Source organism: Oncorhynchus nerka, linkage group LG19 (genome assembly GCF_034236695.1).
Source record: "Oncorhynchus nerka isolate Pitt River linkage group LG19, Oner_Uvic_2.0, whole genome shotgun sequence".
Classification (NCBI taxonomy): Eukaryota; Metazoa; Chordata; class Actinopteri; order Salmoniformes; family Salmonidae; genus Oncorhynchus; species Oncorhynchus nerka.
This window is the reverse complement of record NC_088414.1, coordinates 12,165,812-12,177,578: the sequence shown is the minus strand read 5'-3', so window position 1 is coordinate 12,177,578 and position 11,767 is coordinate 12,165,812. Positions and strand designations below refer to the sequence as shown.

The following is an 11,767-nucleotide window of genomic DNA, read 5'->3' as shown; positions in this document are numbered from 1 at the left end:
CATTGGATTGCTGATATTAGCTGGAGTGTACAAGTCAAACGGAGAAGCGAAGGGCCAGCCTGTGGGATGAAGAAAATGGAAAGCCAATATTCCGGGCAACAATTTCTCCGCAAGAATTCCACATCATTTCTCGGGCGATTCGCTTTGATAACCGTGATACTAGACCCGGTCGACGTGAGAGAGACAAACTAGCTGCAATCAGAGATGTATGGGATAAATGGGTGGACATTTTACCGTTACTGTACAATCCTGGTCCTCACGTTACAGTGGGTGAACGATTTGTTCCATTCTCCCACGCGCCACAGGTCCAGTCTGTCTCACCTGTGTCTGGACACGTGCAGTGTCCTGTCCCTCTACACCTCCAGCCCAGAACCCAGCAGCACAGGACCAGAGACACCCACAATCTCAACCCTGCACCCCTCATCTTCTTCCTACACTCAGAACCAGGACTCGCAGTGCAACCTGACCCCAGCTCTAAAAAGGCCTTATCTGCTGTGCAGGAGAAGATTTCTCAGTCACTCTGGGTTGTACCAACGAAACAAAGGCAAGGTTGCAGACCAAATAGGCCAACTAAATGTTTTAGTGACGCACAAAATCCTCAGGCCACCCAGTCTCTCACACAGACCAGTCAGAGTAGTCAGCTAACAGATGACCTGCATGTGCTAGACGACAACAATAGACCATCCAACGGTCCTCAGGTTTAGAAGACGTCTCAGCCGGAGTCAGTCTGTCTTGAAGAGTCTCTAAGAGCTTGAAGAGTCTCTAAAAGCCTGGAGACTGAAGGAAATATTGTTGAAATCTTTGGTGTGTAGAACATTTTGGTTCGTAGAAGGCTGTGGTGAAAACTTTGGTGTGCATGTGTATAGAACTTAGTCCTGTTTGGTGGTGTGTCAGAGAGAGGAGAGGAGGAGGATATAGCTGTGGGCTCAGGGTTTTTAAGCAGCCTCCTGGCAGAGACCAAGGAAAGGAACCGCAGATGCATGCAGGAGTCTGGAGTCTCAGAAGCAGTTGCACAGCACAACCTTTCATTAGAGGGAGAGACCTCTGGGAGTGAGATGATCAACAGCAAACAGCTTAAAGAGCACAAACCATTTAATTAAACGTTACACTTTCCTGAATTATTATGTTACAAAGAAACAATACCCACATGTAACCAACTGAAATCACACGGACATTTCAAGGTACATCGTGTGTGTCGTAAAACAGGTGTTGCATTTCAGTTACGGAAGTAAATTGAGATCCCAATTCAACAATAGAAAGTTACTTACTGAAACAAAATGGCAATTTTCATTCTTCAAATTAGGATTTTGAACACTAGTGAAGGTAATTTGCTTCAGTGGAAGTTCAGAGTAATGCAGTCATTGTTACATTACTGTGATAAACACCTGTTGTGTTGAGGGAAGGGACATTCTGTTGAGTTCACAGAAGGTTTTCTAACCAGACAATGGAAACGAGGACGTTGGTTCACTGACAGAGGAGTAACAGTGCTGCTGGCAGGTTCCTCAAACCTGGGTGGTATTCATTAGTGCACACCGTTTCAACACGTAGCAAAACTCAAATAAGCGTTTCTTATTGGAAAAGTTCAGGCAGTCCCGCCCTGTTTCAGTCGGTTTTCTTCCGTTTGGGGTCTAGTGAATACCACCCTGATGTTGGACACTCCGGCTGCATCTCAGTAGTCTACAATGGCTTCCTCAGTTTGTCTCCTCTCCACCCGAACTGATCTGGAAACTGGTGATGTCATAGGCCAGCTGTGCACAGCAAGTCTGATTGGTGCAAGTTGACATGGAGGCCTAGGATTTGCCAGCCTTGCCCCCTCGGCTCCTCCCCCCGGTGTAGTGGAAACTCTTCAAGGGGTTCCTGCCTCGGAAGTCCTTCTAAGAGGAAAAAGGGATGAGACGGGGTTAGACGGATCAGAGTATCCATTACAGTTTTGAAAGTAAATGCTTGGTTATTGTTTGCTGCTCCCAGTGTGAAGGAAATAATGGGAGAAAAAAAAGCTAATGGAACGTCTGCAACTCCCCAGCGCGGTCTTTGTTGAGCTAGGCTAGGGTTGAGGCCAGGGGTATAGGGATTATGTTAGGGTTAAAGTTATGTCTGGGCTAGAGTTAGTACGGAACCTTACCTTAAAGGTCGTCTTGACGACCCCGTCAGGTTTGGGCTTCTCTCTCCTCCTCCTCCTCTTCCTGCCGGACATTGGGTTGGCCACTCCCCTCAGCGTCGGAGGGACTGAAACGGCCAATGAGAATATTGTTTACATATTACCATAAGCTGAGTGTAAGATTGAAAACCATTATTGATAGGAGGTCCCTAAGCAATGTGTGTGTCTTACTGAGGTATTCTGGTACGTTCTTCAGGTGTGGCTTGATGACAGCAGGGTGCAGGTCTTTATCGTGCCTCAGCAGCTGCAGGTCTCGGGGGTTGTCCTCAAAGTACGTCTGAGTGACAGAACTGACCAATCAGTGCCATGGAAAAGGAAGAGAAACAGAAAGGGGGGCAGGAGAGAGAGCGAGAGAGAGAAGCCCACTCACCTTGAGTTTCTCTGAGTTGAGCAGCTCCTGTTTGATCTCTTTCAGTCTGGCCTCCCTCACCGCCTGCTTAGTTACTGACCTCATGGCATCCTAGACACACACATTTATTATTACAAAATCCAAACTCATAGACTACCCGGTGTGTAGCCCACAGCTTTTCAAACCGCACCTGCCCACACCCGCTGGTTCTGTCCAACTCCCACCCGCTACCGCAGAACTGGTCCCGAACCCAACCGCAGTCCCACAATGTTATGTTAGGCGTATGTGACGCAGCTCACTTGCCAGCCATATCAAAAACACACAAAAATAACCTAAGTAGTAGGTTAAATTACCAGACATTCTCACATGGCCCATTATATTAGTTTTATAGCCTATCTTTTAGGAGCAGGACGATTTTCAATATTTATGTCTAGGCAATGTAGTAAACTATAGCCTAATCATATTTAGGAAGTACATTTCCTTGAGAAGACGTCCTTGGAAAGTTGCCCCATGCTTCTCTGCCCATGCAGGAGGCAGGATCCTACTCTAATTGAGACCACACACACGCACAAACCGGACCTCGCAGGTATGACTACTGAACTGGAGGCAGCAAGAATGACGACAGCGACACGGTCTACATTTCGCAGTGTCCTATAGGATATAGCCTGCCTTTAAGGAGGACGATATTCAAGCAGAGACAAAATGGGTCTTTTTGTATGAAAATTAAAACCGCTCGCGTCGCTCACCACGGTTACCCATACGCACGTGCTGCGCCTTCATCCCATCACGTCGTTTTTGGATTGCACCCCCACTCACGTTGGTTGAGCGCCATCCACATCTTTCCACGATCCACATTTATTAGCGAAACTTAAAAGTCTAATCATACATTTCCTTGGAGAGATAACCGCCACGTGATTCTCCACCCAGGCAAAAGGCAGCCTACGCTCTTCCACTGAGAGCACACATAAACTAGGCGCACTTGATCTCGCACGCCCGACCAGGAGAGGGTTACTTAACTTCAGGAGCGAATTGTACCATTTTCTTTGTGTGCTTTTAACACAATAGGTAGGCCAACTCATGCAAAGCAGAAAGACGACCGTTTCCAAATGATCCGCGGAAACAACAAAAATAGTTGAATCCCAAAGTTGTCCGTCTGACCGCCCGCCCGCTCCCGACCGCATCATCATGAAAAACTCCAGACCGCGCCGCAATGACCTCTATTGGGACCCACAGCCTCTCTAGTGTGAGGTGAACAAGTGTGATATAACATCCCAGGTGTGCTGTACGTACCCGGCAGCGGTATCTGAAGCCCTCAATCTCCTCCATTTTAAACCCGTACGGCTTCAGAGCACACTCGGTGTTATCTGAAAACGCACAACACAGAGACGCTAGGTCAAACACACACAGACTACCGTTACATCCGCACAGAGAATAGGTTGTCGTCACAAAGACAGACTACCTCAGATAGAAACACAGTGCCTGATCTTACCGCCAATGAGTGCGTCCTCCACCTCTGCCAGCAGGGGGAGCTCTGTGTGTGAGATGAAGGTGAGAGCGGTGCCTGGGTTGTCTGCTCGTGCCGTTCTACAGAAGGAAAAGGTTGAATTGTTGAGCTTTATCCAATACCTTCATCCTTTGAGCAGATAGCCCAGGGGCAAATTTGGAATGACACCCTCTTCCAGAGCTCCGCTCAGAAAGTAGTGCACTACAGGAGCAATAGGGCGTGATTCGAGACGTAGCCTTTGTGTGTTATTTCAGAGGTGCAGGCTTGTTTCTTCAAAATTGAGCAATAGAATTGTATTCTGTTGACACTGACCGGCCAACACGGTGGATATAGGACTCCACGGTGGTGGGAAAGTCAAAGTTGATGACGTTGGAGACATTCTGGAAGTCGATTCCTCTGGAGACACCGTACTCCTTGTCCTTGGCTCTGTGGGAGTCAGGTGTGAGAGGTCAAGGGTCATTGTACCATCACCTGGGGGTGTATTACCTATAAACCGAACCAAACGAAGCAGGGAGCTATGTGAATTTGTCCAATAGAAACTCTCGTTTCCATTGCGAAACATTTTGCTACAGTGTACAGCATCCTAACTAAGTGGCTCCTTCTCTGCTACAACAAACAAATTCAGTCCAACTGGGCACAAACGGTATCATTTCAACTCTGGATAAGGCATTTAAAACGACCGATTGCTAAATAGCTCAATTGTATGTTGCAGTATCCCATACCTCCCTGCATTCTTCTTCTTCTTCTTCCCTTTCTCCTCGGCAGCCTGCGCTGTGGTGGTGGTGGGATCAGCCAATACCTGCTCGTCCGTGGCGATGATGTAATCATAGAACCCCTGGTTAAACTGGGTTATAATGTGACACCTGGGGTGAGGGGGGCGAGAGAGCGCAGGAAAGTGTTCAGATTTTGATGGATAAAACGGATGGACGTCAATCAACACCTACATCGTTCCTTCCCTCCCACCCTCCCTCCTCACCTGGAGTGGACAGGCAGCTCAGAGTTGAGTACACAGGTGGGGATGCTGAACTGTTCCAGAAACAGTTTTAGTCTGTAGCACCTCTCCACTGCCCCAACAAACACCAGGGTCTTGCCCTGAACCAGGTGCAGTTTCAACAGGGTGTAGATGAGCAGGAACTTGTCCTCTTCCTCACACTGAACACTGTACTGCTGCAGCTGGGAGCTGTCTGGCAGCTGGGAGCCCTGCAGCTTTAAAATCACCTAGGACAGACACACACACACACACCATATGAGAGGAATTCCGACAGAGAATATGCTATCAAAGCAGGGCCGTGTTCAGTTGGGCACACCGTCGAAAAACGTTTTGAGAAGGAAAACTAAAATGAGCACTACTCTTGTTTGTCTTACAGGATTGTGCAGCAGCAGTTCCTTCAGGGCCTGGACATCCTCACTGAGAGTAGCTGACATTAGGAAGGACTGGTAGATCTTTGGCAGGTGGCTGATGGAATGACACACACAAATTTAAAAAAATATATACTAAAAAAAAGGTACATGGGAAAGGGAGATTCCCTCTAAACAGGTTTCCATCCAACCTTTCTTACGCAAGTAAAGTCAATGTCACGACAGGCCTGATGGAAACGCGTCAACATAACAAAACGACCCTAGACTAGGTGGGGTCCTATTGTGTCTGCAAAGATAGTTATGCGAGAAATTGCGGTGGAATACAATAACCATCATATCGAAGTAAACAGAGTCAAACAATGACATGTGTGGTCCTCCCACCACGATTCGAGTAAGCACGCACTGTATTAGGCTACAGATCAAATAAGTTATGATGAACTTCACAGGGTGGTGGAAGTGCCCGGCGATGAGGGTCGGTGCTGATTTTCAAGCCAATATCGAGCGTCTTATTCCGGTGGCATGAGTGGCGGCCGTGTGACAAATAAAAAATAATCTTGCGCTTATTATAATCTCATCATATCGGTAGTCCTCCCACACTATCTGCAAGCTATTGGCTAGAGAACACCTGCTAAGACCAGAGTGGGTACATTCGCTATACAACGCAACGTTTATTGTGACCTAATTATCAGGAAACCCATGTAGCTTATATTATTTGGGGGGGTCGGTACAAGGGAATTTAACCGCAAAAGTTATTTTTATGTGCACGGTCATCACGCACAGCATTTTATGCAAAACACGTCAATTTGACGAAAACATCTCTTGTTGGGAAAATGAGCATATTGATTTTTAGAATATTCACATACATATTTTGCCAATTGGATGGAAATCTAGCACATTTCAACATAACCACTCACAAACAGTACTCTATTATAGTGACACTATCAGAGTGTGTGTACGTCTCTCCGTCTTGGTGTCTTACCATAGCAGGCTCTTGAGGTCGGCCTCGAAGCCGAAGGAGAAGAGCAGGTCAGCCTCATCTATGACCAGGGTCTCCAGCGAGGCCTGCAGGTCCAGGCTCTGGGCACTGAGGTGGGCCAGAACCCTAGAGGGGGTCCCCACTACCACATCTGGCTTTTCCATCAGGATGGGCCTGTCATGAAACACACACACACGTAAGTGCAGGTACACACACAAGCATGAAGACTACAAAAGCTTTTCCCCACGCATTAATATGCAGACCAGAACAATGTCTCCTGTAACAATATGTTAGATGATGACAGTTGAGCAAACTGACCTCTGCGCAGACAGGTCAGCCTTGCCGGAGATGTCTGCCACCCTCACGTCTCTGGCACAGTAGGCAGTCAGCTGGCGGATCATGGCCTGTACCTGCTGCCCCAGCTCCTTGGTAGGAACCAGGATCAACACTCTCACTGCCTGCTCACGGACATTCTGGAAAGAACACACACGCAAGGTTCAAGCTGCTCCCCCTGGCTACATCACCTACCACTATGCTAAATCCGGATTACTCTTCGCCCAATCGAAGGGCTCTGCCACGACTACCAGGTCTAAAGCACAGGTGTCAAACTCGTTCAACGGAGGGAAGACTCAAGTCTCTTTGGGTTTCCACTCCTCCCCTGTACTTGATGGACCAAAGAATAATCAATTAAGATCACTGGTTAGTTAGGAACTGCACTCATCTGGTTGAGGTCTTACTTGGCTCCGCTCTAGCCTCTATGAATCAGAGAGTGAAAGACTCCTCTCTCTCGTCTAACATTCTGTGAACAGTCCCATGAATGTGCTCTACCTGTTGTTCGGATTTTCTCATGTAGGAGGTAATCGGAGACAAAATACCCAGAGAGTAGTGTTATTAACCCGACTTTCAGTATGCTGGTCTGTATATCGGTTTGTATTTTCAATGCGAATGCAATTAGCATGCGACTTGCATGGTGTGTCAACAATGGCCGAGTTTAACCCGAAGCCCAGACCAAATGTTATCCCATGCAATCAGCTGGCACATTTCACAAGCACTTCCAGGTGACTGCAAAGGAACACGCTTTGGTCGACAACGTTCGGTTACATGGAGCCATTGTTCACATATTGTGCATCACATGAAACTCATCAGAACCCACCGGTGCTGCAAAACGCTGGGTATTTTCCCGTGGATACCCCCATCCACACTTCCTACAGCCAAACGTACCAACAGCACAGACAACCAGTAAAGTACGTTTAAATGTAATTTTATTCAACATTCTGGCTTGTTGAAACTATTGAATATTTCTTAAAGCGGCTTATTTTGGACTGATAGCCATGGAGTACCCATGGTAAGTGTTGATTAGACCACAGCCATACCACCCTCCACCCATGGAATGAGTTTGACACCCATGATCTAATGTTATAAACCCCTTGATACTGTATGGCCTTTGCTACTACTACTTCTCACTTGTTTGGATGTCAAGATACGCTGGATGACGGGCACAGCGTAAGCAGCTGTTTTTCCTGAGCCAGTCCTGGCCCGGGCTAGAATGTCCTTGCCCTCCAGTGCCAGTGGAATGGCTTTCTCCTGGATCAAAGTGGGCTGAGCCCAGCCCAAGTCCGCCAGCGCCTAGGTGGAGGAAAAAAATAAGTGTCTTAGTTACTAGCTAGGAAATCATATCAGAACAAAATACAGTGTTACGTTATATGATCTCATTCGTTAATTTCTGAAATATTCTCCATGACAACTTCTTGAATTTCCTGTATTTAAGGTGATTGTTTAAATAACTAGCTAACTAGTTACATAACGAAATAACGTAGTTACATAGATAACTAGGTTAATTATACGTCCCATATAAAATTGAATACGTTGATATCCAGACAGATTGACAGGCAAAGTAAACACTTTTACATGGTAGCTAGCTAACAGTTAGCTATCGTTAGCGACGTATGTTAGCTATCCTAGCAGCGTTCAGTGTCTACTGGCGTATAGTTCTCGGATTTATATCACAATTGAGGTCATGCAATTTAACAATTCATTTATACTCATAGTTTCACAGGAGAGAAGAACATCTACCTTTAAAATGCGATCATCTATGCCCATTTCATGGAACTGCAGCCTGTCGGTAGCCATTTCTTGTCTCTAGTGCTTCCACCAGGCTTCGACACGTGTGTACGTCGCTTGACTTCTACGTCATCCATCACTTGAGCAGGGACGGGTAGAACATTTTTTATTTGTTTTTACGAAAGGCAACATTATTCCCGTCAATTAATATATTTTCGAATCTATATATATATATATATTGTTTGTTTGTTTAATTAGTTAAAATATTTACAGATCACGTATGCAATAATAGATCAAATAGATTATTATACCACAACTAAATTTTGTAAACACCAATAGACTCTGGGTGGCGATATTAGACTACTTTTCCTTAAAAGCACACGTTTTTAATATCGATATAGTCATGATATATACCTTTCTCCAAGCAGCAGGATACTATGACCGCAGGAGCCACAGGGCACGAACGCAGATTTTTTTTCTCAAAATATGTCCCCTGCAAAGTGCAGTGCAACTGTTTTTCACAGCATTGTAACCATCTATGAAAAAATAAATGAATAATTTTGACGTATTTAAGCAATACTTAGCAATGCAACACACTGTATATGGGATACTTATTGGTTTGTAGAGAAGACAAAAAAAATGTACTAACTGTCTCGTAAACTGGGGTGTGAAATACTCAACAGGGTCTCTACTAACCAAATATTATGTTGGGGGACTATGTTACATTACCTGCTGCTGGCTTTTCACTCCACCAACCTTGGCTTTATACCTCTTCAGGTGGCAGAAATGTACCCTTTCAGTTTGTTTACCAACTCATTTTTAACGAGGCCAGTTAAGAACAAATTCTTATTTACAATGACCAACTCCAAAGACCTACAGCTGAGGTGGGAGACTCTGTCCATAGGACAACAATCAGTCGTATATTGCACAAATCTGGCCTTTATGGAAGAGTGGCAAGAAGAAAGCCATTTCTTAAAGATATCCATAAAAAGTGTTGTTTAAAGTTTGCCACAAGCCACCTGGGAGACACACCAAACATGTGGAAGAAGGTGCTCTGGTCAGATGAAACCACAATTGATTTTTTTGGCAACAATGCAAAACATTATGTTTGGCGTAAAAGCAACACAGCTCATCACCCTGAACACACCATCCCCACTGTCAAACATGGTGGTGGCAGCATCATGGTTTGGGCCTGCTTTTCTTCAGCAGGGACAGGGAAGATGGTTAAAATTGATGGGAAGATGGATGGAGCCAAATACAGGACCATTCTGGAAGAAAACCTGATGGAGTCTGCAAAAGACCTGAGACTGGGATGGAGATTTGTCTTCCAACAAGACAATGATCCAAAACATAAAGCAAAATCTACAATGGAATGGTTCAAAAATAAACATATCCAGGTGTTAGAATGGCCAAGTCAAAGTCCAGACCTGAATCCAATCGAGAATCTGTGGAAAGAACTGAAAACTGCTGTTCACAAATGCTCTCCATCCAACCTCACTGAGCTCAAGCTGTTTTGCAAGGAGGAATGGGAAAAAAATTCAGTCTCTCGATGTGCAAAACTGATAGAGACATACCCCAAGCGACTTACAGCTGTAATCGCAGCAAAAGGTGGCGCTGCAAAGTATTAACTTAAGGGGTTGAATAATTTTGCACGCCCAATTTTTCAGTTTTTGATTTGTTAAAAAAGTTTGAAATATCCAATAAATGTCGTTCCACTTCATGATTGTGTCCCACTTGTTGTTGATTCTTCACAAAAAAATACAGTTTTATATCTTTATGTTTGAAGCCTGAAATGTGACAAAAGGTCGCAAAGTTCAAGGGGGCCGAATACTTTCGCAAGGCACTGTACTTGTGGTGTATTTGTGTGTCTGTAACTTTCTCACTCATCATTATTAATGATTAACGACTAAAACTTCTGTAATTTCTAAATGTACAAACAAAACAAAACAAAAAAATTATAAACCATCATGAATTATGTTTATTTCGAGTTTTTTTGGGGGGCAAAATCTGACAAGGTTTTCAACAAAAAAAAATGTGGGGGGGGATTCAAGCTTCTAAATCTTTTTGTCCCGAATACAGTGTTATGTTTAGGGGAAATCCAATATGACACATTACTGAGTACCTCTCCACATATGTTCAAGAATAGTGGTCACTGCATCATGATATGAGTATGCTAGTAGGGACTGGGGAGTTTGTTTGGATAAAAAAATGGAACTAAGAACAGGCAAAATCCTAGAAAAAAAACCTGATTCAGTCCACTTTCCACCAGACACTGGGAGATGAATTCACCTTTCAGCAGGACAATAACCTAAATCTACACTGGAGTTGCTTACCAAGAAGACAGTGTATGTTTCTGTGTGGCCGAGTTACGGTTTTGACTTAAATCTGCTTGGGAATCTATGGCAAGAACCTGAAAATGTTTTTAGCCAATGTAGTTGTAAAGGACGTCACGCTGTTTGCTTAGCGAGTACCTCTTCCTCCTGATTATGCTCACACTGAGGCTCGAACCCAGTACCTATGCCTTAGGGGCTGAGTCACTGGCTTTCTGGGGCTCTCTCATGCCGTCCCTGGAGGGGGTGGGTTCACTGTTGTGGTCATCCTGTCTGGATTGCCCCCCCCCTTGGGTTGTGCCGTGGCGGAGATCTTTGTGGGCTATACTCAGCCTTGTCTCAGGATGGTAAGTTGGTGGTTGAAGATATCCCTCTAGTGGTGTGGGGGCTGTGCTTTGGCAAAGTGGGTGGGGTTATATCCTTCCTGTTTGGCCCTGTCCGGGGGTGTCCTCGGATGGGGCCACAGTGTCTCCTGACCCCTCCTGTCTCAGCCTCCAGTATTTATGCTGCAGTAGTTTATGTGTCAGGGGGCTAGGGTCAGTTTGTTATATCTGGAGTACTTCTCCTGTCCTATTCGGTGTCCTGTGTGAATCTAAGTGTGCGTTCTCTAATTCTCTCCTTCTCTCTTTCTTTCTCTCTCTCGGAGGACCTGAGCCCTAGGACCATGCCCCAGGACTACCTGACATGATGACTCCTTGCTGTCCCCAGTCCACCTGGCCATGCTGCTGCTCCAGTTTCAACTGTTCTGCCTTATTATTATTCAACCATGCTGGTCATTTATGAACATTTGAACATCTTGGCCATGTTCTGTTATAATCTCCACCCGGCACAGCCAGAAGAGGACTGGCCACCCCACATATGCTCTCTCTAATTCTCTCTTTCTTTCTCTCTCTCGGAGGACCTGAGCCCTAGGACCGTGCCCCAGGACTACCTGACATGATGACTCCTTGCTGTCCCCAGTCCACCTGACTGTGCTCCTGCTCCAGTTTCAACTGTTCTGCCTTATTATTATTCAACCATGCTGGTCATT

The 11,767-nt window shown here is 45.5% G+C and overlaps 1 protein-coding gene across 1 annotated transcript; it reads right to left on the bottom strand.

Annotated features, from left to right (window-relative positions):
* Positions 1 to 1,074: 1,074 nt before the first annotated feature.
* On the bottom strand, positions 1,075 to 8,536 carry ddx56 (DEAD (Asp-Glu-Ala-Asp) box helicase 56). The gene is made up of 14 exons (XM_029620237.2): positions 8,420 to 8,536; positions 7,811 to 7,972; positions 6,665 to 6,819; positions 6,350 to 6,520; positions 5,377 to 5,467; positions 4,988 to 5,229; positions 4,734 to 4,874; positions 4,324 to 4,437; positions 3,997 to 4,091; positions 3,798 to 3,871; positions 2,529 to 2,618; positions 2,330 to 2,435; positions 2,123 to 2,226; positions 1,075 to 1,874 (listed from the first exon to the last, which is right to left on the bottom strand). The coding sequence occupies exons 1-14, from the start codon at positions 8,474 to 8,476 to the stop codon at positions 1,791 to 1,793; spliced, it is 1,686 nt and encodes a 561-aa protein (XP_029476097.1). The 5' UTR covers positions 8,477 to 8,536; the 3' UTR covers positions 1,075 to 1,790.
* Between the last annotated feature and the right edge of the window lie 3,231 nt (positions 8,537 to 11,767).

What these genes read in the sequence shown, in the direction of transcription:
- ddx56 (XM_029620237.2), bottom strand. Translation starts at nt 8,476, where the DNA reads ATGGCTACCGACAGGCTGCAGTTCCATGAAATGGGCATAGATGATCGC. An exon ending in AACTGCTGCTGCACAATCCT is followed by an intron (nt 5,230 to 5,376) that starts GTAAGACAAACA and finishes TGTCTGTCCTAG; the next exon opens with GTGATTTTAAAGCTGCAGGG. An exon ending in AAGAAGAAGAATGCAGGGAG is followed by an intron (nt 4,438 to 4,733) that starts GTATGGGATACT and finishes TGACTCCCACAG; the next exon opens with AGCCAAGGACAAGGAGTACG.